General features: G+C 47.5%; 11 protein-coding genes across 11 annotated transcripts; 7 read left to right on the forward strand and 4 right to left on the reverse strand.

Annotated features, from left to right (window-relative positions):
• Positions 1-378: 378 nt before the first annotated feature.
• On the forward strand, positions 379-872 carry UREG_03162 (uncharacterized protein; the record flags this gene model as incomplete). The annotated part of the gene is made up of 2 exons (XM_002543599.1): positions 379-556; positions 709-872. The coding sequence occupies 2 exons, from the start codon at positions 379-381 to the stop codon at positions 870-872; spliced, it is 342 nt and encodes a 113-aa protein (XP_002543645.1).
• A 962-nt stretch (positions 873-1,834) lies between these two features.
• Positions 1,835-4,515, forward strand: UREG_03163 (uncharacterized protein; the record flags this gene model as incomplete). Its single annotated transcript, XM_002543600.1, has 7 exons — positions 1,835-2,065; positions 2,100-2,251; positions 2,303-2,673; positions 2,708-3,236; positions 3,290-3,765; positions 3,792-4,244; positions 4,397-4,515. The coding sequence occupies 7 exons, from the start codon at positions 1,835-1,837 to the stop codon at positions 4,513-4,515; spliced, it is 2,331 nt and encodes a 776-aa protein (XP_002543646.1).
• A 67-nt stretch (positions 4,516-4,582) lies between these two features.
• UREG_03164 (uncharacterized protein) lies at positions 4,583-5,483 on the reverse strand (the record flags this gene model as incomplete). Its single annotated transcript, XM_002543601.1, has 2 exons — positions 4,583-5,099; positions 5,188-5,483. The coding sequence occupies 2 exons, from the start codon at positions 5,481-5,483 to the stop codon at positions 4,583-4,585; spliced, it is 813 nt and encodes a 270-aa protein (XP_002543647.1).
• A 607-nt stretch (positions 5,484-6,090) lies between these two features.
• On the forward strand, positions 6,091-6,867 carry UREG_03165 (uncharacterized protein; the record flags this gene model as incomplete). Its single annotated transcript, XM_002543602.1, has 2 exons — positions 6,091-6,404; positions 6,498-6,867. 2 exons carry the CDS (start codon positions 6,091-6,093, stop codon positions 6,865-6,867), a joined length of 684 nt encoding a protein of 227 aa, XP_002543648.1.
• A 1,894-nt stretch (positions 6,868-8,761) lies between these two features.
• Positions 8,762-10,947, reverse strand: UREG_03166 (uncharacterized protein; the record flags this gene model as incomplete). The annotated part of the gene is made up of 8 exons (XM_002543603.1): positions 8,762-8,806; positions 8,927-8,957; positions 9,013-9,031; positions 9,093-9,195; positions 9,247-9,579; positions 9,634-10,068; positions 10,129-10,693; positions 10,757-10,947. 8 exons carry the CDS (start codon positions 10,945-10,947, stop codon positions 8,762-8,764), a joined length of 1,722 nt encoding a protein of 573 aa, XP_002543649.1.
• A 1,350-nt stretch (positions 10,948-12,297) lies between these two features.
• UREG_03167 (uncharacterized protein) lies at positions 12,298-15,120 on the forward strand (the record flags this gene model as incomplete). The annotated part of the gene is made up of 6 exons (XM_002543604.1): positions 12,298-12,348; positions 12,522-13,568; positions 13,633-13,764; positions 13,977-14,045; positions 14,166-14,273; positions 14,323-15,120. 6 exons carry the CDS (start codon positions 12,298-12,300, stop codon positions 15,118-15,120), a joined length of 2,205 nt encoding a protein of 734 aa, XP_002543650.1.
• A 405-nt stretch (positions 15,121-15,525) lies between these two features.
• UREG_03168 (transcriptional activator HAP5) lies at positions 15,526-17,661 on the reverse strand (the record flags this gene model as incomplete). The annotated part of the gene is made up of 4 exons (XM_002543605.1): positions 15,526-16,188; positions 16,264-16,328; positions 16,515-16,904; positions 17,628-17,661. The coding sequence occupies 4 exons, from the start codon at positions 17,659-17,661 to the stop codon at positions 15,526-15,528; spliced, it is 1,152 nt and encodes a 383-aa protein (XP_002543651.1).
• Positions 17,662-18,983: 1,322 nt separating this feature from the next.
• UREG_03169 (uncharacterized protein) lies at positions 18,984-20,014 on the forward strand (the record flags this gene model as incomplete). Its single annotated transcript, XM_002543606.1, has 3 exons — positions 18,984-19,159; positions 19,237-19,387; positions 19,634-20,014. 3 exons carry the CDS (start codon positions 18,984-18,986, stop codon positions 20,012-20,014), a joined length of 708 nt encoding a protein of 235 aa, XP_002543652.1.
• Positions 20,015-20,159: 145 nt separating this feature from the next.
• UREG_03170 (purine nucleoside phosphorylase) lies at positions 20,160-21,459 on the reverse strand (the record flags this gene model as incomplete). Its single annotated transcript, XM_002543607.1, has 7 exons — positions 20,160-20,177; positions 20,239-20,494; positions 20,585-20,787; positions 20,844-20,908; positions 20,971-21,050; positions 21,121-21,199; positions 21,234-21,459. 7 exons carry the CDS (start codon positions 21,457-21,459, stop codon positions 20,160-20,162), a joined length of 927 nt encoding a protein of 308 aa, XP_002543653.1.
• Positions 21,460-21,820: 361 nt separating this feature from the next.
• Positions 21,821-22,990, forward strand: UREG_03171 (30S ribosomal protein S10; the record flags this gene model as incomplete). The annotated part of the gene is made up of 5 exons (XM_002543608.1): positions 21,821-21,874; positions 21,937-22,046; positions 22,106-22,147; positions 22,221-22,645; positions 22,743-22,990. The coding sequence occupies 5 exons, from the start codon at positions 21,821-21,823 to the stop codon at positions 22,988-22,990; spliced, it is 879 nt and encodes a 292-aa protein (XP_002543654.1).
• A 295-nt stretch (positions 22,991-23,285) lies between these two features.
• Positions 23,286-24,758, forward strand: UREG_03172 (tryptophanyl-tRNA synthetase; the record flags this gene model as incomplete). The annotated part of the gene is made up of 3 exons (XM_002543609.1): positions 23,286-23,694; positions 23,792-23,872; positions 24,295-24,758. 3 exons carry the CDS (start codon positions 23,286-23,288, stop codon positions 24,756-24,758), a joined length of 954 nt encoding a protein of 317 aa, XP_002543655.1.
• Positions 24,759-25,282: the final 524 nt, after the last annotated feature.

Below are 25,282 nucleotides of genomic sequence, written 5' to 3' on the forward strand. Positions count from 1 at the left end.
CACATAGAGTATTCTAGTCAGTTGCTTTAACCCTTTTCTGGATGTAGTTGACATTCACCACAAATTGTCCGTGCCGGCAGCTTCTCTTGAAGTATCCGTCTGATATTTGTGAAGTGAAGGGAGACCACAGTGATGACATAATTAAAGTTCAGCACGCTGATTATGTAAGCTAACAACTTCAAATCTCAGTTCCGAATGAGAAAAATAGACCGAGACACAAAGATCAACTCACAATCTGCTTTGTGCATTGTTGATTGCGATCTCTATCAAAGATTCCGTATAGAGAATCTAATTTGTTTGCTGCCAGATCTATCAGATCCCATTGATTCTATGCCAAAAACTTCACCGGGTTGAACTTTTGTTAATTCCTAAGGCGCAATGGCAAAAAGTGCTCGATCAAGTATAATAAAGCGCAACAAGGCCAAATTGCGAGCATCAGTGTTTGGGCCTGTTGTAGATCGACGGACGGAGAGACTCTCTGCCAAACTCCAGGAGTTGGCTTCAAAAACGTCTGTGAAGGATGCAGACATGACAGATGCAGATTTCACATTGACAGGTTGGTTCATGTTCCTCATGACTTTATGAGAGTTGACTTCTAATATATTTCCACTGTTTAGATAAACCAAACCCAACGTCAATGAGTTAGTACTCTCCTTCGTGACCAACATCCATGGCTACTTTTGCTAATACCAAAGGCACTGCGGGCAGGCATGGATATCGATCAAACACCCAGTTCTTCTAAATCAAAATCCGCAGAAGAATCCAACACTGCGAATCGAATCCAGAAGAAAGTCCGGAGAAAGACACGACCGTCGATTACTTTTAAACCACACCCGAGAAAGGCGAAGAAAGCGACGACGAAAAAGAGATAGCGGCGTGCTCATAAGTATCGCGGCGCTTCATATTGCCACCTTTTAAAATGCATTTGTCTATAGCGGTATATGGTTTCCAAGGAGTCTGGGCGATGCAAAAGCTTGGAGTATTTGTGGGTGTCCTGTTATCTTTTTGAGTTGTACACCGGATACCGATTGTTGGTTTGGCAAGATGTTCTCGGATTCAGCTATGCCGTTTCATGTCCCTTTTACCTGGCCGTTGGCTTTTCGTAGTGTATGGACTTCGTAGAGCAAATCATCGAGGTACTCAGTCACGTGCTTCTCTACTGGCTGAACTTAAAGCGGTGTGTCCCGGCAAATGGAACCGTGAAAAAGGGGCTTCATAACGTGAAGTCGCAACCTCATCGCAAGGATACATTCAATTGAGATGCGGTCGGACATCAACTCATTATCCATTGCTTACCGGAAATCAAGGTAATGGGCGGATCTCGATGACAGAACCAAGGGTGGGATACCAAATATCCGCGCAATTGAGGTTGCTGTCACGGTTTCTATCCAAGCCTGCATTTTGTCCATGAGGATGACCGCTGCATTCAGTCCGAAAACTGTTACGACACTTGTGTCGGTCCTTCTCTTCCCTATTGCTTTGGCTCTATTTGCCAGTGGATTTTTTCCTTATAAACCATTTCTTCCTGGCTTAGCTACTTTTGACCAAGATGGTATCCGGCCTCCCCCAATCTTTGACCGGGTTATTTTTATGGTCGTCGATGCCTTGCGCAGGTATACTATAGATGGCCCTATTTCATTGTTACCCATTTCCTTACAATCAATCTAAACAGTGATTTTGTATATTCGAACCGTTCAGGTTTTGAGTTCACGCAAGAGTTAGTAAAACCGCTATCAATGCCAGATTGTACGGGTATATTTTGACACGGTGCAGATTGATAAGAAATGGCGCCGCGGTGCCATTTACTGCTCACGCAAGCTCTCCCACGATAACGATGCCCCGAGTAAAGGCCATGACTACTGGATCAGTGCCGTCGTTTCTGGATGTAATCCTTAATTTTGCAGAGTCTGATACCACATCGACTCTGGCCCATCAGGACACATGGCTAGCCCAAATCAAAGCTCGTCCCGGTGGAAAACTGCTTATGTACGGTGACGATACGTGGCTGAAGTTGTTCCCCGGGATATTTGAACGATCTGATGGAACGACAAGCTTTTTTGTCTCCGTTCGTATAGCCGAAAATCTCTCATTGAAAATAGTCGAGAAAGCTGAACGATTTCCAGGACTTTTTTGAAGTGGACAACAATGTTACCCGCCATGTCCCTGTGGAATTAAAGAATGAGGATTGGTCAGCAATGATCATGCATTATTTGGGTCTCGACCATATCGGCCACAAGGCCGGCCCATTAAGGTAAGTAATCAAGACCTATTATGTCCGTAATGGCTTATCTGATTTACCTAGTCCCCATATGGTTCCTAAACAACGGGAAATGGATTCAATTGTGAAAGAAATCTATACTGCAATGGAAGAAAATGATCATCTTTCTTCCACAGTGTTGGTCTTGTGTGGTGATCATGGGATGAATGATGCTGGGAATCATGGTGGAGCATCTCCCGGGGAAACCTCGCCGGCACTAACATTTATAGCTCCAAAACTTCGTCGTCTTCATCAAGGAAAGGAATGTCCGACTGTAGCGTCTTCAGACCTAAACTACTACGATGTTGTTGAGCAATCTGACATTGCGCCAACTCTAGCAGGCTTGCTTGGATTTCCGGTTTCCTTAAATAATTTAGGCGTCTTCATCCCGGAACTTCTTCCGTTGTGGCCCCAAAGTAGGTTTACGCGCTGAAAATCCATGGATCCTAGATATCGGTGTTGCTGACTTCGTGCTAGATGTCGAGAGATTACAGCTTCTTCTAGGAAACGCAAGACAAATTCTAAATGTTGTCAAGGCGACATTTCCACAGTTTAATGAGCAATCTGCCGTATACTGTGGTGAAAAGGATTTGTCAACCAGTTTGTCCATCCTAGAATGCCAGTGGCGGAAGGCGTCGCAGCTAGCCGTCGATGCTAAAGATAACGCAACTCTTCTCCCTGATGCTGAGGCGTCTCTCGTCGAATTTTGCCGCACGGCCCAGCGCATTATGAGCAATGCTTCGAGTAATTATACCCTGTCAAGGCTATATCAGGGCACCGCAGTAGCTGCGATTGCAGTCCTATTATCCCTTGTTTCGATTTCTCAGACTCATTTCAATCTTACGGCGGCCTTGAAATATTTTATAGGTGTCGTTGTTAGTTACTTTTTCCTAATGTTTGCTAGTAGTTACGTGGAAGAAGAGCAGCAATTTTGGTACTGGGTGTTGACTGGGTGGATATATTACCTATATGTGAAAAGGTTTGTTGCCCCCCTATCCTCCCAAGCTACACGACATGCTAACAGATTGGTAGATACAATAAATCGGGCGGCCGCTTCGAGTTTGGAGATGCTTTATGCGTTGCTACCTTGTCCCGGGTTGTCAGACGCTGGAACCAGACTGGCCAAAAGTTCGCTACGGAGCCTGATATTGGCACCACATTCTTTTCAAAATATCCTGCTGTTCTATGGATTCTGGCTCTTTTCGCGTATACGGATGTGTATCAACGACTAAGGTCTCAAGATCCTAGGGAAAAACTCAATATTATTGGGGCCCTTTTTCTCCCGTTGACAAGCTTCGCGTTTATATATAAGGCTGCTTTCACGTCGGCCGATGCGCCAGAATTAATCCGCCACGCTCCACTACTCTCGTCTTTGGTGAGGAGTGTGAAGGGCTTTTCGCTAATCTTTCAAGCTCGCGTGATATTCTGCGGTTTGGGCGCGGCGGCGGTATACAATTTGTATACGAAATTCAAGTCAAGCCGGGAGCTTCAAAGCCGGAGCCGAAGAGGTGAGTTTCTAGCTTCCCTTTTCCAGCATTCGAGACATTAACACGGACGCTAGACTGGTCCGCTACTTTCCATCATCTACTCAGTCTCTTTCTTCTCACCCAATCTCGAGCTACCAATACCCCTCTTTTCGGCATATTCCAGCTCCAAGCCGACTTCCTCTCTTCTATGGACTTAACCACTACCGAAATAGCAATCACATCTCTATTGTTCCAATATACAAGTTTCTTCGCCTGCGGGGGGTCCAATGCTATTTCATCAATCGATTTATCAAACGCCTATAACGGGATAAATAGTTACAATGTCGTACTAGTTGGAATCCTGATGTTCGCTAGCAACTGGGCAGGCCCTATCTGGTGGGTATCCGCTACCCATTGCATGCTTCGAGCGAAGAAGCAAGAATCGAAGACGCGACGAGACGTCCATGTTCAGTTGTGGACCCTGTTTATGGCCACGGGCTTGTTGGCAGTTATGGTGGCGTGTACGATTCTCCGAGCGCATTTGTTCATCTGGACGGTTTTTTCACCAAAATTCCTTTACAGCGCAGCGTGGGCGCTAGGACAGCATGTTATGATTAATATTGTGTTTGGAGAAGGCATATTGACGAGATTATATGATTAACCGTTTATTTAGCTTTTCCGCTTACTGGACGCATTCGCACCTCTTGCTGGAGGAATGTCCAGATCTCAAAACTGTTTCGCATAGTGCCGCCTGGGATTACCAGCGCTTCTGCTTTTGAGAAAGCCCCATAATAGAGCTCATTAGAAAAAGATAGGTTGTAACAGGGGTATCACTTTTAAGCATGCCATGGTCTATTATTCAACCCAAATCGCCAAAGATATCATCAATCGCATTGCCTTTCTTCCTCCTCTTTTTCTTTCTTAATTTCGAGCTGTGGTTTTCCACTTCTACTTTGTCAGGAGCTTGTGGATTTTCCCCGCCTGGTGATTCTTGCATCAAAGTGCCTCGTGTCTCACGGTCTTCTTGACCCAATCCTCTTTTTCGCCCCTTGTTGGCTTGGGGGCCTGGCCCTTTTACGGAGATGTGTGGCTCAGTCTCGTTCACTTCTCCCCCTCGTTTCCTAGGCGGTAGACTTTCACTAATCTCAGAGCGACCAACTAATTCCCCGATATCCTCCTGACTACGATGACCATGCTGTAGTGTAGCCACACCGGTATCATGAACTGTATGGAATGCCTCGGATTTCAGTGAGGGATGGCAAGAAGCATAGTCAAGTCCTGATTTATTGATAAGTCCGGATATTTCGGCTAACGCAGCTAGTAACACCATGCCCATTGCGGAGAATTGTTTGTCCAGGATGACACTTGAGAATGCCCTATGAGAGGTCAATCTATGAGCTTGGTTTAAAAAGAAGTAATATGGAAGGTAGCAAGAGGAGGCAGAGCTAATAGTTCTGGACGCACCCGTAACATCGAGGCACGATGTCCCGATCCAAATGGATCATAGCATCCCGTATACTTTTGGCCTCATGGTCGTCGAAGGTCAAATCGAGATGGCCGTGGTGCTCAGCAGCCTGGAGCTCGACGATCAGTTTATGAGTCTGTCGCCTTAGTATACCCAGCCACTTGAACCATTTGGTACTTTGGTGCTGATTCTTGTTATGGTGATAAACAAGATGGAGCGTGTCGCGAACAGTGCCGAACGCCGAGGCGGGCAGAATTTGAGCCGGAGATGCAGATGATAGGCGAGCGTCGCGCATTTGGGAGTGCTGAGGAGGTCACAGCGGGAGATTCAAACAGCTATCAAGAGCAATGCGAATGGATGGGCCGGCGAGCCATGACTGCGGTCTTGATCGCTTGAACTCGGCCGGGGCGGAAGAAAGTGAGCTGCGAGCCCGCTGCCAAGCTTTTCGGAAACTTTTGCACCCGAGCCGGAGTGGTCTTGGCGCCGCTTCTCCGTTTGAGAAGACGCGATGAACTTCGGATGTCGATATCAGCCAGCTCACGGCCAACTTGTCCCACGCTGGTTGGGATTATCTCCGTTCCGTTGGATGCGTAGTCATGAAGCGACATGCTACGTCTCACTCTAGTTACGGCCACAATTTTTCACTCTATCACGCTCTTAATAGGCAGCATATGACCCGGAATGAGACCAGGCTTTAGGATCAATCTTCGTTTTGTATCTATTGAGGTCAATGTCGAGTAGTTGACAATATTATATACCTTTCATTGAGTTTGTTTTCCACCAAAATGCGGGTTATTCTCCTTGGAGCAACAGGCAACCTAGGCATTCGCCTGGTTACTGCGCTTTTGGCCCACCGCCATCAAGTCGTGGTCTATGTCCGTTCTCCCCAGAAATTCCACAACATGGCTCCTGAGGAAGTCCGTTCGCGAGTGAGTGTCGTTCATGGCGACGCTACGGATGTCGAAGGCCTCAAGGCGGCGATCCGCGAGCACAATTGCGACGCTATGGTTGACACGGCAGGAAATCAGGTGTGGCCATGGAAAGAACATCAGCTCCAGAAGATCGCAAGAGCTGCGTCGCGAGCTGCAGTGGAGATAGGTAGGGAGCGTGGGACTCCAATGCGAGCACTATTTCTCTGTGGGATAGGTGAACTGGACTATCCAGTTCTTGGGAACAAAAGCCGTGGGGAACGACCAGCAGCCACAATCGCCAGCTAGTGAGGACTCTTCTCCTTTTATCCCGATAAACCTTTCTACCTATTCACTACGTGGGTGGATTCCCCAAACCTGCTAGCTAAACCTGAACGCAGTCTACCCAAATTGGCCACCCAACAACATCTTGAGACTCGAAGCGTCGTAACTGCCATCCCCCTTTCTGAACTGCGCTGGACTCTTGTCTGCATCGCCATCATGCGGCCATTACGCGAAGGGATCGAGCTACTCTCCCAACCAGACCACCACAGCTTACTCACCTCTGCCGATACCCCGCCCGCGTGGCCGCATAGATGGGTGGGCAAAATACCTTGGGTTGGTCCGACCTTGGAGATCGTTCTCAACATGGCTGGCTATACGACCAAGCTGGAGCACATTGCCGATTTTATTTCAGAAGACCTAGAAAACGATAGCCAGGATTGGGTTGGAAAGCTAGTGGGGTTCAGGGAGCAGGAGAAGAGCCAGTAGAGTCAACTAGAGTATGACATTGTTTTTTCTTTCTGGTAAAAAAAGACAATTCGGTCCCGGGCAGCCCAGTACATCAACAAGATGGAGCCGGAAAGTGAACCAAGGAGAAATGCAAGAAGATTCATAACTCACTTTTTGCACACACAAACATCATTCTACCCAGTCACTTTGGGGATCTATCTGGAGAGGTCCGAGAGGACGCTCGAGTCTGCCAAGAACATTGCGATATCACGCTTTACTTCTTGTTGATGACACTGCGCGAGTGGTAAGGGTAACTAGCAAAGTCAACTCATTCACCAAAGGTCTCCATAATAGAGCTGGAACTTGTCGTCTAATGTTCCCCGGTCAATATGATATTTCAGGAAAGAAGCCTCATGCTCCACGAATTCGGTGTCATACTCTTATCATCGCTAATTAATCTTTCCGACGGCGTTTCCCTGGGGATTTCCGGGAGAGGCTCCCGGGGTAGGAGGGTTGGTATATTCTCCTAGTCGAGCTGTTCGTCATTTGGGGTTTGCTTTCAGACCGTCAATGTAAATACAGTTCAAGATGGAACGAGGGTCAGCTTCAGCAAATGTGTGGACAACAGCAATCATATTCCACCGTTAGATAAGTAGTAGCCATCATTTCTCTAAATACAGCTTTTTTTTTGGGTTTTCTTCAGATTTCCAGCAAAAGCAAAGCGTCAGAGGGAAAAAAAAAAAAAACCACATCACTGGAAATAATACATGGAAAACATCCTCCCTTGAAGATATCTGTCAGTTGAAGGCACATTCACCGAATCTTTCACAGATGCAAGTCGGTAGCTGCGCGAGATCCCAGGAAAAAGCACAAATCAAAAGCTCAAATATAACCCATGACAAGTGTACAGAGGAATAAAAGGCAAGGGTGGGAACTGCTATCTGCAAGGAAGAAATGCAAGAGGGAGGAGGTGTAGGCTTCCAATCTTGAATTTTTCGCAACCAAATGCGGAAAAGTTCGAGAGGGAAATCCGAGTCACCATACCCAAGCCGCCAAAGATATCAGTAGGAAGGGCAGATAATGGATACTTCCTGTCCCTTAATAACAGCTAGTAGCCTCCCAAAGATTGCTGACAAGTTACCCTGACTCCTTCAAACGTAGCAAAACTAGAAAAGGACAACATAAAAGACAACGAGGAACGGAGGTCGGGTGCGACATCAAAGTTAATGATTTTCCTGCCACTTTATTAGAAGATTTTCTATCGATCAGCGTGACGGCTGCAATATCTAACCTTGAAAGCTCAGTGTTGGTATTGGAATTCGCACCAACGAGACATTGGAACATAATTGTTGCTATTCCCACTTTCAAGTGTCATACGGCGAGGATAATAGTTACGAGGTCCATGGTTTTCACGCTCTGCAGCAGTGGTTCCACGGTCGTATTGAGATCGACGACGACGTTGCTCATCCCGATATTGTTGGCCAACTCTCGGCGCAAAGAGACCTGAACAAGGAGGTTAGCAAAAGTTGGAATTTGACACTGATCGATTGAGCTAGTTTATACATGCCAACGTGCTCGGCGTTTTCAACACTACGCCGCATCTTGGATGGATTATCGGGGCCAGGAAAACGTTCTTCTGTGCCAGTTAATGGTCCGGTGCCAGTATAAAACAACTTTAGGAGTTTAGTAAAATAGTATAGAGATTGATAATTGGAAAATTACCTTTGGACGGAAGGTAGGATGCTCTAACATAACCGAGCTATTACGGAACTTCTGAACCAAGCAGTCCCTTCCTTGAATCGCTAGAGAAAATATTAGCGAATTATTAGATGGATAGAAGATAGCTGTCGCTTACTAGCATAGGATATTTCTGCGATCTTGTCGCTATTAAAGCAATTCCTGTGGTAAATGTTAACTGAGGTCCCGTAGGAATTCAAAAGACACCATACCATGTACGGCCGGCACGAGCGCTGGCAAACTATAAAACAATCAGTAAAACTGATGGCATTAATGTGGTTGGTCTGCTCACGTCAATAATATCGATTGGCTACTTCAATGTCAGCAACAGTCTATTATGTCAATAGAAAGGCAGGCTTACATCTTCAAAGTTGATGAAGGCATAGCCAACACTATATACGGATAAGTAGACAAACCAATAAAGACCTGCTTTAGACTGATACTAACTTGCAATTGTTGGCGAAATCTATATAAAATTTTGTTAGTATGTAACTAGCTTGAGCAAAAAATTCATCGAGGGCACTAACCGATACGTAAGTACATGAAGTCATATTTGCCGAAGCTAGTCTCATCAACGATATCTTTCAACATCATTTGGTCAATCTTGTTGGGAATGTTACGCAGCATGATCTAGTTGCTGTTAGATAAATATTTTAAGACTAAGTAGGAGGTGGAACTCACGGTAGTGCGAACATCAAGACCAAGACGAATTTTCTCAATGTCGACATAGTTTTGGTTGTTAGGACGCGGTTCATGTCGACGTCCGAAGTCATGACGAGGTCGGGAGGAAAGATTGTTATCGGATCTGCGAAGCCAGGTAAGTTCGCTAACAGGGTCACCAATCGGAATGGTCGAGCGACCGGTTGGACTGAGTTCGACATATTGGTTCTCAATGCTATTTCGACGTTCAAGTGGCTGTCTAGGGAAGGATTCTGAGGTATCCTTTCGTTCCAGGTCAAGATAATGATTCTCTAAAACATCAGGTCTGTAGAGTTTTATCTCAAGAATGCAATCCTAATGCAGATTAGATGGGCCATGCCCAGAAGGATGGATAGGAAGTAGACTTACATCAACTGAGCTTCCGTTTAGGGTAGATGCGACGTTCTCAGCAGGACGAGTATCGAAAAACTCGACGATGAAATCGATAACGTGGTTCTGTTCGGTTGGGATGGTACAAAATGCCTTGATGTCGCCAAACTTCTCAAGGATATCTTTGAAGTTATGGGAAATGACGCGCCCATCCGCACCTGGCTGGAGACCGTTAAAGTAGACTGAGGCAAAAATATATCCCTCGTAATCAGAAGTTGTAGCTACGTGAGTAGCATCGTGTTTTCCAGCAAATTCTTTAGCAGTCAAAGGCTGCAAATACCAAGCAGGATAAGTCTTTTGAATTTTGTCAAAAGCAGCTCTGGCATCCCGGCTATCAGTAAAACCGGCGTAAATTCGGCCATGGGTTCCCAGTTCAGTGAGGATGGGACCTTTGAGAGTGCTAAACTCATGGCGCTAACAGAATCAATTAGCATAGTATTCAGATTGGCTCCAAGGTGAAAAGACGTCACTTACATCAAAAAGGCTAACGATAGTCAAGTAAGCCAAATCCATAGGCGCACCATCAATGGCAAAGGCGCGGTTGCGGTTGACCTTGTCAAAAATGCCAATTTGGCAATACATAATTTGAATTGGTGCAGATACCACATAGGGTTGCCCAATAGTACCATGGCGAGCAGGAGAGTTTCGAGCGAGGGACCCATTCGGAGTAAAGGGGGTCTCTGGCTCAGAGGTAGCTGTCAAATATCTCATTTTTCCGACAGCCGCTTCATCCTGTTTAGGGTAACCCAAGGGGATAAGAGAGCCTGGCCCAATTGGCCCGAAACGTGGAGGAGAATTGCGAGTGAGGGAACCATTTGGGGTAAATGGAGTCTCTGGGACAGAATTCGCAGCCAAGTAACCGATTCTGGACTGCTGCATCTCGTTTTGCTTCAAAAAAGCGGAGATACGATCATTTCCAGTAAAGCCACTTTGAATATAGCTAGCTGGGGTGAAAGGGCTTGCAGTCGGAGAGAGCTGAACTCGAGCATTCGCCCCAGAAGCGGTCATGAATGGATCCTGGCTGTGTCCAGGGTAATGGCTGAGAAATGCAAGTTAGAAATCTCGATTTTTGAGTAATATATGATAATTTTCAGCAACGTACGCAGAAGTAAAAGCCATGACTTCGTCTCTACGAAGGCCAATGCCGGCTCCGTTGTCCAGGAGCGACTTCATGCGGACATCCTCTGGAGAGAATGCAGTGAGTTTGGTTTCCGGAGAACCATGACGAGAGGCAGCCCCATCAGAAGAATGGTTGCTGCTGGCAGCGCCAGGAGATCCGTTTCCGTGAATCATCATGATTCAATGGTGCAAAGTTCGAAAGGGCCAAAAAAGGCGTAAGAATGTAGATTGTAGAAGTAGAGGAGATGTGAGGAGCGAGATAAAGATGATTGAACAAGAAGAGTAGAAACGAAGTGGAAATTGAGACGAAGCGAAGATTCGAGAGGTTGTGCGGTTAGCGAGAAAGATGGATGGAAAAGAGAAAGTGAAGAAGAAGAGATGAGTGAGAGAGAAAAAGATAGGAAATCCGAGGGAAATGGGAGGCTGGTAAGGGGCGACGAGGGGAGGAAATCTCTGCTCAAAGAACAGGGCGAGAGGCAACGAACGGGGTGGCAGGGGGGGAGGGAGGAGTCGAATGTCGAGATGGAAGCTCAGTGCAGCGGGGCAAAATGGGAGGATATCAGGCGGAAAGCAGCTGGCAAAGTGAGGGAGCGAGCTGACACCCCGCCAACTCCGCCGCCCACAACACAAAACAGGACAATACGCGCCAGGTAACAGAGGGTAACATAACACCTGGGCGTTGTGAAAGATAAGGAAAAACAGGAAAGAATTCCCAAATAGGCCAAGAGCAGAGGGGAATTATGTGAGAAGAGAGGTTCCCAGATAGGAAAAGAACCATGATTACCCTGTATTTTCGTCTCATAACATGTTATGACAAGTGAGGGGATGTTTGCTGGTCCAAAAGGGGGTGTTGCCATTTTGGGAAGGGCTGCAACCTGGGTGAACTTGCATGGAGATTCGCCTTTATATTAGTATACTAGATACATCCATCCAGTCTAAACCCGGCTTCCGGCTTGGTGCCCTTACGGCGGCATTGTGGCTTGAGCTTCTATAGCAAAATCTCCAAATACATACCCATTGGGCTTGGCTTCCTATATGCCCTGGTGGACAGCACATATTGGAATACTGTCCTTTTGCATAGAAAAGTGGCCAGCTTGTGATAAAAAAACCTCGTTACATCCATAAGCAGCTGTACAAGGCGTGAATCTTTCGAAGATGTCTATCAACAAAGAAATATTGCTTCTCAAGCTGACAGATTACCCAGCCTTGTAAAATACCCCAGCCTCCTTGTGTTGATTCAAGAAGAAAATTTGATGGAAAATCCCGAAGAGATAGACAAAAAGAGAAAGTGGAAAACCGTACAGCAGCGCTGTACATTCAACTTCGGACTTCCCAAGCCCGTGCGTTCATAGAGGGAATCAGAGCAGTAAGGGAAAGTCTACAGCTTCATAGTACTGATAGGGTTGCCTTCTGGAGGCATATGTAATCCCGAAGTTCCGAGGAAAAGCAAAGGTTTGTATAGCATTGCTGTAGTTAGATGCGATGAAGTGAGGTTGATGCCAAGCATTTGGATAGGGGTTCATAATGCGTCCCGGCTGCTTAGCTAAGCGGTCCCAGTTTCATCATCAGGCACCTGTGTTTAACTCATGAACGTCGAGAGCCCTGATGCCATAATATTCTAAGCGAGATGCTTCATCAGACTGCTTGTGTTAATAGCTTCGATACCCGTTGACCGCAAGGTCCATAACAAATATGCCAGCTCCGACAAAGTCACGCAGCGAACTCTCCTACTTACTCAACCACGTAAGTTGTTTGGATCTACTCTGGATAACGCCGTACTAATCCAAGGCTGGATAATCCAGATAGTCAATTCCTCCTCGGACACGGACTATTTAGACCAACTCATTCCTTCGATCCGGGAGTATAGCCATGGCAATCGAACGTCACAGCTACTACAGTCCCTTACTAAGTTCGCGAATGACCGCGAGGCGCAGATTGAGAGTATCTGCACTTCTACACACCAGGAATTCGTCACCTCAATTAATCAGTTGCTGGACATTCGAGAAGGTACCGTTAGTTTGACGTCCGAGATATTGGACCTTAATCAATCGATCCAGGCCAGTACCAAGCGATTGGCAGAGCAAAAGAAGGCCTTGGTCGAATCCCGGAGTCACCGGCAGAACATCGATGAAACCTCAAAGGCATTGCAAGACTGCCTCGAGGTATTACTCTTGGCCAATCAAATCTACGATTTGCTAGCAAAGAAGAACCATTATGCTGCATTACGAGCGCTGGATGAGCTCCAAAACGTCCACTTAAAGGGAGTAACTCAGTACAAGATTGCAGAAGTGATACAGCGCTCTGTTCCTGTTACTCAAAAGGCGATCGCCGATGCCGTGATGGCGGATTTGAACACATGGCTGTACCGTATTCGAGAGATGTCTCAGTATCTTGGAGAGATATCTCTGTATCACACAGATCTGCGTCGGGCTAGACTAAAGGAACGCTCTGAAAAAATGCCATATCTTGAACACTTCAAGCTGAATTCTGCAATTGAACTGATTTCAGATGAACATGAAGAATTTGACTTGTTACTAAATGATGATCTTCAAGTCGATTTCACTCCGCTATTTGAGTGCTTGCATATCCATCAATCCCTCGGCCGAATGGATAGGTTCCGTGTCGAATATGCTACTACAAGGAGGCGCCAAAAAGAATTACTGCTCCCTCCTTCTATTAGCCTTCTCGACGAGGAGGGTGCTTGCCTACATACCCTGCTTGAAGAGATTGCAGGATTTGCAATCGTCGAGCGGACTACTATGAAAAAGATACCCGACCTGAGGTCCCCGGTTGATGTATGCTGTCCATCTAAAACCACTCTTTACATATATGGTTTAGCTTACTATTTCCCAATTGCAGGTCGACGAACTTTGGGATTCAATGTGCCAAACGGCAGTTGGTTTAATGAAAAAGGCTTTACCTTCGGTTAATAATGCAGAGAATTTATTAAAAATCAAAAACTTGATTGCATTATTCATGCAAACGATGGATGTAAGTTGGTAGGGTTTCATTGCAAACTCGCTTCGCTAACGGACCGGCTTTGAGACTTGGGGTTTCCCGGTTGGCGCGTTTGATAGGTTCCTATTAGTGCTGTTCGACAGTTACGCCGAACTTCTGAAACGAAGATTCAGTGATGATTTTCAAGAGGTCTATATCCCATTGCTACTCTCTAAATACTACATTCCACTTATTGTTCGAAATAGATCGTTCAATCAGATGATTACATGCCGATGGCCATACAAAATGAAGAAGAATACGATAAAGTTCTCAACGTAAGTTGGTATACTCCAGAGAAACCAAGAGAAGAACAAATGTAAGTCTACTATCACCACTTGCGGAGACTTCTGGTGCTAACGATCAGTAGCTTTCCGTGTGTTTTACCTTTCTCTCAGATGTATCCCCTTTGCTGCATCGACATTCGAAATTTCCTCAATCAGTTTTATTTCTTTTCAAACGACGATTTCCAGCATCCTAATGTCATCGACGAAACTCTTAAAACCGTATGTGCCCTTTATTGCCGCCGCTCGATATCTGGCTAACTTTAGGAAGTCTTTGGATGAGCTACTTTCCGACAAAGTCTGTGAAACTCTTGTCGAGCGTCTCAGCGCCCAGTATCTAGGCCAAATCGTACAAATTCTTATAAATCTCGAATACTTCGAAATAGCGTGTCAAGAGTTGGAACTACTCCTCGCGGCAGCACGATCACCTTCATCCGGTGACGGACCAGTGACCCTTGGCGCAACTGACAAATTTCGAAATAACAAAAAAGTAGCCGAGAAACGAATCTTCGAGCTTGTCAATTCTAAGATTGATGATCTTATTGAAACGGCTGAATATGACTGGAACGCACCTAAACTGCACAAGGAACCTAGCAACTACATGCAAACTTTAACACGGTTCTTGTCTAATATTATGAATTCCACGCTCCTTGGCTTGCCGACCGAGATCAAAGAGCTCATATACTTTGATGCTCTGAGTCACGCCGCGAATATGGTCTTGGTTCGTATCTTGTTCCCGCCCGGCTCCTTTACCCACCGTTCTAATAGCTTCGAGCAGGCCCTTCCTCTATCCCCAGACGTCAAGAAGATCAACCCAAACGGCGTTGCCGCCTTGGCTCAAGACGTTGATTACCTCACGAAATTCGTAGAGGGGCTGGGTGTACCCATTCTCCTTGAGAATCTCGATGAATTGCAGCAAACTGTGCAACTGATGGAAGCAGATAACACGGAAGAGTTTTATGATATTTCCATTCGAAATAAAAAATACGGTCGTGTGGATGCTATGAACGGGCCGGTCTTGATAGAGAAGTACGGCAGATGGCTTGCGATTGTGTTTGAAATGGGGTGACTGACGGCTTATCTTTTTTTTTTTTCTACAGGCTTACAAAATCCGTACAAAGTCCACCGGCCAAGACAGACAAATTCGGTTCACTATCAAGCAGATTCGGGATGAAGTAATGAAAGTTCGAAGCTACAGATAACAAGAAGCATTGATCGGAGAATTCAAATTCGCAATCATATTTGCGCATAATATTACCATCTTAACGCCTTGCGTCGCCAGCGGAAGAGTAAGGGGCACGGATAGCAATCATTGAAACCTACTGACAGAGAAAATAACCATATACCTTTTGAAATCGCGAGGAATCTCAACATAACGAAGTTTAACCAACTCCAGTTTCCTATCCACCCTCTGAATATCCCGCTTGATCCATACATCACGAATTTACCGTCACTACAACCAATCCGGTCAGTCTTAGGGTACAATTCTCTTGCACAAGGCAAATGAAAGCACCAACCTGCTGTGTGATAAATGCGAATAACCATACATTCCCTCAAACATCTGAGGTTGTGGCTGGCCATAAGCAGGATCGGACTGGACAGCCCCGCCATACATGGGTGGTTGCTGTCTATAATCTTGCTCTTGACCCATGGGAGGTTGGCCCAGCGATCCATAATCAGGAGGTCCCATATGATGTGGCTGCTGCACGCCGGGTTGTTGAGGCGGCATCTGTCCCGCATTCGCATGCTGAGGTGGCGCACTCGGCGCGGAGCGTTTTGTATGGGACGTTGCCTCCTCCCGGGGTACGATATCGATTAAGAAGTCAAACATATCCGACTTGGCTAAGGCGGCGGCAATATCCGATCGCTGCAGGGTACGTCGTTTGTTGTCCTCTGCGTGGATCCAGGCGCGCATGGTTAACTCAGTTATGAAGATATCGCAACCTTTGGCGAAGAGGATGGGCGCTTCTGCGGAGATCATTTTCACTTCGGGATCAGCTTTCATGACTTTCTTAATTCGGGCAAGGGGTAATTGGTGGATCTTGTAGTCGTGATTGTCAGTTTCGAGGTGGGTAATCATGTGTTGCCAGTATGTGGTTAGGATATCACGGGCTGTGCCTGTTAGTCCTTGATTGACCTGTATAAATTAAATTTTGATCGCGATTAGTTTTTTCCATGCCGTTGATGCGTGCCGCATGGCGCCTAAACTCACATTGGCCCAAGTGCCTGTGTATAGTTCCGGTGCTGGTGCATATCCTTGTGCTGAAAGCTGTAAAACTATTAGCTCAAACGGCCCATTGGCGTACAGCACAGAGTATCCCATACCGCAGCGCTGGCGCCTATCCTCCCAACGAAAATTCAATTACAAAGTCAGCCCGCGATCTTCAACATAGGCAAACCAATCCTCCTCCATCCAGAATATGGATGAATCAGAATATAAAAGCGGACATAGTGTCAACGAACCATAATGTCCACCATTTCGAATATCATACACGCGCTGCTGCTGCTGTTGTTGCTGCCCACCCTGCTGTCCACCTTGTCCCTGATTATCTTGTGGCTGGTGATGATGATGCCGTTGGCGCGAAGAAGCGGCCTGCTGCGCGGCTCCCGCAGGGCCTGACGGTGTTTGCTCCATTATTCGTGATTCGGCACCGTTTTTGATATTTCTATTTGGAAGCGATTGGGACGGTAGACCAGTGGGAGTTCTCGTTGCGATCCGGTGCTCAAACGTATGGCCGGCGGAGGTTCTGGGAGGGGAGTGGTGATGGACGGAGGAGTGAGATTGGGCGGGTTGCGGCAATCGACGCGTGTGGGTTGGGTTCGTCCCGAGGCGGGAGGGGAGGAGGATGATAGCTGATGGGCGAGTACGAGTGGAAGAGCTAAACTAATGGGGAATTAAAATCGGCGCGAGAATGAAGAGAGCGGGAAAGAAACGGTCAGGCGAACTTGAAGGAGTGGAAGTTGGTTGGAGTGTTGAATGTGATGATGTGAGATGATGCATGCGAGAATTGCCCTCCAGACCAGGCTGATTAGGCCGCATTGAGCATCCCACAAATAGTCGTTGCCCAAAGACGAACTAGTTGCATGCTTTCAGGAATTCCTTTTTCTCTTATCACATTTGACATTTGTCTTCTGTGCAACAATCTCTCCGGTGAGCCATGGGATGGCCCTTCGAAAACCAATTCTACTTCAGATATCCAAACCAGGTGGCTACGGATTTCCCCAGCCTTGCCCAACAACCTCATCCCCTGTCACTGCATGGTGAGGCAAGAATGAGTTTCAAGGCGTCCAGCAACCCAATCCCAGCAGCTAATAGGATCGATTCCCATTGATCGCCTTGTTGAAAGCCAATTACTTTGCCGCTGTCTCATCGAGGCCTACGACGGGTTCTCATCTATACCAACTCATTACAATCAGCATCGCGGCTATTTAGCTGTTTCGAAACTTTCGGGATAGCTAGCATTGGCCTGGTGATATTTCCCGTCCGGGATTCCATTTGAAGCTTGTCCGGGAGCCCTGATGACTTGAGCTCTTAGTTTTCTCGTCCGTTCTTTCGGCCTTGATTAACTAGTTAACTAGTTAGTTGGCCATTCGGTCTCTCGATCGGCATTGTTGTCCTTGTGTGTTGGCAAGTGAGTTCGCGAGTGCAGGCTAACTATCGGGCCTCGCTTCCGGAAGACTTTTTGGCCAAACAACTGATTTGGGAACGTCTTTTTTATGGTAAAGCCATCTGCGACCCATGAGCGAATACCGCTCATGAATTCTTGTTGCAATGGGTGTTGCGCTGAAAACATGGTACAGTCTTACACACAACAACTCTCATAAGGAGTACGGAGTACAACGGGGAAAAAAGGGAATGCTATTAACCAGAACCCAATAGCCCCATCATGTTACACTACCCCTGCAATTGGGCTACCAAAGGAAATTCTACGGTGTTTCCGAAGAACGTTGCAACGGTGTACAATGTGCTCTCTTCGAGTGACAGCGTTCTCCAGCCATTTGGTTTGCATCAAATCTGGATGAATCAATCCGGAAGCTCGAGAGCCACTATTCGTCAGAAGCCTTCTATATCGGACACCAATGTCAACAGAGCTTCTTCCTAGAGTCTCGCACCATAGTTGGCGCTCCCAGTCTTGATTCGCCGCCATTGGGCCAGGACAGTTAAGTGCCCGATCATGGAGAGTATCCATACCTCCAATTCTCGTATTCCTCGATGATGAGGAATACTTGCAAAGTAAAACCATACCCAATCCACTTTAAACTTTGACTTACAGGAAGAAAGTACCGCGCTGGCACCTCACGGCGTATGCCACCTCCCATCTATGGCTGCGGTCAACATCCACGACGTCAGTAAATCAGCTGAAAATCGCTTTTGGCGTAGCATGCAACCTGTGAGCACCACTAGTATTGACCCAAGGCTGTCACCTCAAAAAATGGGGACAAACCTGGCAAAATTCTATAACATATTACATGAGGCATCGACCAACAATTCATCACCCATCACTTCCATTCAGGCTCAGGACATGGCCAATGGCCTGCTGAACTATCCGATGAAAATACTTACAACTCGATACTTCGCTGTGTTTTGGGCGTATCATGCTAAAGCCATTGCTAATCCATGAGATTTTTTGAAAGCACCAAGATACAAGTCCTCCGTACTCCGTATGCTCAAGAGCTCGTCAACTCGAGTGCGCATGAATATCCATGATTATGTAATTAGTTTAGATAGTTACGGACAATTGTAATTCCACAACGAGCGTCACGTGGGTCTTGGCGACGTCTCGCTATTAATTTCTCGTGAAAACGAAAAAAAAACAGCTACCACACAAAGTACCATCCAGTTCAACATGGATTCCTGAGCGAGTGACACCACCAATGCGTGAATGGTTAGGAGCTCTTGACTCGAAATTCGTTCAACTTTAGCTGGGCAAAATGGCAACTGCGACTGCGCAAGCTCGGGAGATACTCTCTAAAGAAGAGATCCAAGCCCTCCTGCTCGAAGCCGAGCAGCGGCTTCTAAGGAATTCTTCAGACAATAGCAAGGTTGAGACAGAGCAAGCTGACCATTTGGCATTAACTGAGAAACCGCAGCCTGAGGCACGAGTACGGTGAGTTTTATTTCATTGTTGTAGTTTATGACTCTTATGATTCAAGCTCCGTTTACTGACTTACGCTCCTGAAATAGTATCCCTACTTTGAAGGTTGAACGCTCTGCAAAACCTTATGTCTCAGAAGTCAATGGTGTAGCATTGCTGGATGAAGCGCGAGCGGTTCCGGACCAGCTGAAAAAGCTTTCAGAAACCATTCGATCGGTTGAACAACCTAAGCCGGAAAAGGTTCGTATTTGTCTTTCCCTTTCTTGATCTTACTATGCCTGCGTTGCACCCTTGGATGTTATGAGGAAAACAAGTCCCAAACTTTTCTTGATGCAGGTCCCCTAATCCGTTTTGGATTAGTCTGCTTCCATGATAGTTTTTTTTCATAATCATAGTTACTCTGAACATTCTACATCCTCTACTTGATATTCCATCCAGACCGATCTGCATGTATCTCGATTGAATGATGCTGACGGCTTAACATAGGCCAAAGAAAAGCCCACCGCCGGCCCAGACTGGTTTGGACTCCCCAAGACAGTTCTCACCACAGAGCTCAAGCGGGACCTCCAGCTCCTCCGCATGAGGAACGTTCTTGACCCGAAAAGGCATTATAAGAAAGAAAATGGCAAAGCCAAGCTTCCAGAGTATTCGCAGGTTGGTACTATTGTTGAAGGTCCAACCGAGTTCTTCAGTGCTAGGATCACCAAGAAAGATCGCAAGAAGAATTTCGTCGAAGAAGCCATGGCTACCGAAGAAGAAAATGGCCGCTTCAAACGTAAATACAACGAAATCCAGGACACGAAGACCAGTGGCAAGAAGGCTCATTACAAAGCCCTACAAGCTAAGCGGAGACGAGGCCGGAAGTGATCATTTCTGGAATTACCGTCTAAGGACAGATTATAAAGACAACGGGTATTCAACCCTGGATCTATATAGGTACAGGCGCCTTAGCAGATATCAGAGCGCGACGGGCTCGGATACTCAGCTTAATTACTGGTTTTTGGGAACATGTCTATGACCGCCTGTCTGACTAGTTTCTATGGGTCCCGTTAGACCCAGTGAAGAGAAGGGTAAAGAAGAGGTTGACGTACCTGTACGTCCACTGCTGCTTGACGGCCTGCCTCTAGCACTTCCTCATGATTTGCCCTGCCCTCCTCGGCGATCTTATCGAGGTTGGATTTATCCGTCTGCTGGAGGAGATGATCATCTCCACGAGGGACTGGAGTTAGCACTGCATTATTGGTAACGAGGCTCAATGCGAGCACTCGAAGTCCACAATGTCGCGCCACAATGATCTCAGGGACTGTCGACATGCCGACCAAGTCTGCGCCCAGTTGCCTTAGGAACCTGCATTCGGCCCGAGTTTCAAAACTACTGTGTGCTTAGTTTGTCTGGCTATGTGATATTCAAGAGGCTTGACGGCGGGTTTAAGCTTACCTGGGGCCGGCACAAAAGGCGTATACGCCTTCGTGGATTCTACGCCTGCTTTCCACCGATATTACTTTGGTCCATGCGCGATGTGCTGTTCGTCTTAACTCAATGTCATATGCATCTGAGAGTGCTGGAAACCGGACGCCAAATTCGTCTTCATTGGGTCCGCGCAGGGGGTGTAAGCCGGCGAGGCCGGCAAGGAAAATGTGCTAGGGAAGGTTATCAGTCCAGCTTGTTTGGTATTCCTGTGATTATGATAACGCACATCGTTGAGCAAAACAACGTCGCCGACTTCATATTCAGAGTTTAACCCTCCGCTTGCATTGGTAACTGTACATGGCTTAGCTACTATCCTGATCCGAAGTCCTTAACCAGCAAATACTTTCACTTACCAATCATGATCTCTACTCCCAGTAATTTGAAAAGTCGTACCGGGAATGTCACCCTGTCAATGGAATGCCCCTCGTAAAAACTGTTCATCCCTTCAGAGATTGGATTCCCACATCTATGTTGCCTATTGTACGCCCAGGGATACGACTCACTGTGCTCTTCCCACCATCAATACAGCAGGAGTATTCTCTCCCAAATACCCAAACACAAGCTTCCCCAGATGTCCCGGAACTATTACTCAGTGTTAGAATCTCTATCAACTAACTTACAACAGGAACACGCAAGTGAGAGTTACCCGTCGAAGCTGGAAAATGAGGGATATCCCGATAATCAAATTCAACCTTGCTCTTGCTATCGATGGAGTCTGCGAGACCACCCAGGCCGGAACCACATATTACGGCTACCTGAGGCTTCTGCAAAGCCTCGGGAAGTCGAGGGTTCAAGTAGCTTAATGCTGCTTGGGCTTGTTTGAAGATAGATGACTCTGCCATTCTTGGAATTTTCTGGCGGGGAAGTGGGATGAGTTCAGACGAAAGGAAGATGGTATAGTTATAGTTCTAGCAGTTTTCTCTTGGAGGATAAATTGTAGTTGGAGAGATTCCGGAGGCCGCAGCTACAATTCCCCAGGACAAATGTAACAGCATTCACAATTCCGCCAGGAAAGCAAGGTGCGCTAAGAGATGCAGCGAGGGGAATGCTCGGAGGGGCGGAACTAGGTGAAGACCGTGGTGATTGGTCGGAGGGCTGATGTGCTGACTAACCAGCTCATCTCCAAAAAATCGAATTGCACAACAGGGAGAGCAGAGAAGGAAGAGGACGGGGTACGCGAAGACACCCGCTGCGCAAGGCATTATGTTTTCAATTCCTTATTTCAGATCGGCATTGCGATGTAGCAAGCGATTAAAGGTTCGCGACGTTCTTCCTGATATGTTGAGCTCCACAGTTCTCACACTTTTTTTCATCGACAGATATCCAGCCCGATCCGACCGCTCAGCACCACATCGCCTAGATTGAATGATGTTCAACCCCCAGAGGTGAGGGACGTGGATGCGTCGAAATTCACTCCTGAACAGATTTCGTAAGCATTCCGCGCCGGTTCCGCGACGACTAGCCTGCTAACGCCTTCATCTACCACAGCTATGCCGAAAACCCAGATGAGGATCCTGCAGCGAAACAATGGTTAGTCAATCGAACGACCCATTACACGCTCCGCCACAATCTAGGATATCAACTAACCGCCTTTTTCCTTCAGGATGGAACGTCTCGAGTCGATTGGCTCCAAATTCCGTCTCCCCCGAAGCGTTCAGGCGCTCTACCTCGAACCTATCAAACGCGAAGCTACCTTTGGCCTTCCCGTATGCGATCTCCAAATTCGCTCCTATAGCGCCCGTCACGTCGAGTTCTTCGCAGACTTCGCCCTCCGAGCAGCCTACTACCTCCGTCTACCTGCAGCCGGCCCCGTCCCGCTCCCACGGCTCGTGGAGCGGTGGACAGTGTTGCGAAGTCCGTTCATTCACAAGAAGACTCCAGAGAATTTTGAGAGAATCACGAAAAGGAGGTTGATACAAATTAAGGATGGGAATCCGGACGGGGTGCAGGCGTGGTTGGCATTTTTGCGGAAACACCAGTTCCATGGCGTGGGTATGAAGGCGAATGTGTTTGAGTATTCTAGTCTAGGTATGTATACCCCGACTACAGGACGCGCTTGTCTGGCTGCGCGCGTACGCACCGCTTGGGCATGTTGGCTAACTACGTTCGTTCACTCCCGACACAGATCTCGGCAAATCAATGGACAAAGCTGGCATGGAATCCCTGAAATCCCTTGATGAAGAATTCGGCAAATTTGGCGCCAGGGATGGTGCGCCGTTCTCCGAGTCAATTGAAGATATTCTTGAGAGGGAACGATTCACGCGCAATCACGCGCCACTAGACGAGGTTCGAAAATATACCCGCCTCCGCGCGCCTAAAAGCGAGGAGACGGAAAACCCTCAAAAGCCTCAAAAGAGGCATCGAAGGCGATGAATAAAGAGTTTCACTCTGTGAACGCGGCAATGCATGTATTATCACCAGCTGTTGTTATCATGGGTTTTGTTTGTGACATTTTAGCTGGGAAATTTGGAGTATATGTTCAATGTATAACTGTATCGTCCTGTCAATCTGCACAGGAGATCATCCATACTTCACCGGGCCTGTGTTTGCATCTCCGAGTAGTGTAATGGCCCAGACATATAAACAACCATTTGGATCACGTGATTATTTTTCTTGAGCTTGAAGTCCGCCAGCTCCTCCGATCTCTCACCGGCCAAAGAGCCTCAAAATGTCAACAACCGCCCGCTGTCTCCGAACCCGCGCCGGTCTCTCAGGCTGTTCAAGTGTCCGTGCAACGCAAAACCCGCCTCCGCGGCGCCAATGGCTCCAACGATACCCAATCACCACCAGCGCCGCATCCACCTCTCCCACCTCCCCAAGCTCCCCGCGCACCATCTTCTCCGGCATCCAACCCACCGGCATCCCACACCTGGGTAACTACCTGGGCGCACTCCGTCAATGGGTGAAACTTCAAGATGAAGCCGGTCCTGGGGACCAGCTGATCTACTCGATCGTGGATCTGCACGCACTGACGCTGCCGCAGGAGGCGGAGGTGTTGCGGGAGTGGAGGAGGCAGTCGTTTGCGATACTGTTGGCGGTGGGATTGAGGGCGGAGAGGGCGACGGTGTTTTTCCAGAGTGCGGTGGGGACTTTTCTTGTTGCTTTGCTCCGGGTTTTCCTTTTTTGGGGAGGGGGAAAGGGTTTGGACTGATGAGTTTTGAGTTGTGGTTGTAGGTTCCGGCGCATGCGGAGTTGATGTGGATATTGAGTACGGTTTCCTCGATGGGGTATTTGTCGAGGATGACGCAGTGGAAGGTGTGTTGGACTTGTTGGACTTGTTGGAATCCGCCTTTTGCGATTTGATTGCTGATGCGTGAGGGGATAAGAGTAAATTACAGCTGCCGGAGAGTTCGACACTGGACGACCCTAGTGCGCGAGCGAAGCTGAGATTGGGGCTGTTTTCATATCCTGTGCTGCAGGCGGCGGATATTCTGGTTCATTCGTACGATTTGCTCCTTGGTAATAATCCAAACGAAAAAGCATACTGATCACAATGAGACCAGGGCGACTCACGTCCCTGTGGGCGAAGATCAGAAGCAGCACCTGGAGTTTGCGCGCGAAGTCGCAAATAGCTTCAACTACATTTACGGACCGGTGCTGACGCCGCCAGATACGCTCGTCTGCAAGTTATCCTTTACTCCTTCAGCCTGGCTTTGTGAATTAACATACTTGAATAGCACCCGCCAAGCGCATAATGTCCCTCAAGTCCCCTGACCAAAAAATGTCCAAGTCCCATACCGACCCCAACTCCCGCATCCTCCTCACCGATGACCCAGAAACCATTCACAAAAAGATAAAAGTGGCACTCACAGACAGTGAACCGGGTATCTCCTATGACCCCGACAACCGGCCCGGCGTATCTAACCTTCTCGACATCCTCAGCAACTTTGATGACACGTCCAGGCTCTCACCGGCGGAACTAGCACAGGAGCATAAAGACTTGAGCCTGAAGAGTTTGAAAGAGCACGTTGCGCAGAAAGTTGCTGGGCATTTGGCTCCGGTTCGAGAGCGGTATGCAGAGCTGATGGCGGATGAGCGGGGGAGGGAGTATCTTGATTGTGTGGCTCGGGAGGGCGCCGACAAAGCGGGGAGGAATGCGGAGAAGACGATGAAGCAGGTCAAAGCGGCTATTGGGCTTTGAGAGATGGGTGGTTTGAGCTTGGGATTGTGTACGATTAGAAAGGAGAAGAGCATGTTTGGATTTTTTGGACTGTAGAGTGTACAACTAGACACCGTAGATAGACATTTTCATTTTGGGCATAGCGACTGACAATTGTCCCCTTGCGTCTGGTGCTTGTTCGCTGATTGCTTGTTTGTCTGACACAATCAAAGGGGACAAGAAAGCGGCCGCCCCGGCGCCTCCTTTGATTGCTGCATGCGGGACTAGCCTGCCCTCAGATCAATCAATGCACACGCACCCTCGATCACTCTGGCCAAATCCCAGCTCGCGAGGCAGTTCGCAGGTACACATCCCGTTTCGCATGGACTCCGTTCCAAAAAGGAAGAAAAAAGAAAGAAAGCAAAAGTCAATTGCATCTCATGAGCTGCACGCATGACAGATGGCAAGCCCCCCCCCCTCGCCCATCAACTTAATACTTTGCGGGGAGGAGGAGGGGGAGTTCGTTGCCAATCAGCAGCCAGAGGAAGAAATAAGCGGGCGGTTTG

The sequence above is a fragment of the Uncinocarpus reesii genome, genomic scaffold, assembly GCF_000003515.1.
Source record: "Uncinocarpus reesii 1704 scaffold_2 genomic scaffold, whole genome shotgun sequence".
Taxonomy (NCBI): Eukaryota; Fungi; Ascomycota; class Eurotiomycetes; order Onygenales; family Onygenaceae; genus Uncinocarpus; species Uncinocarpus reesii.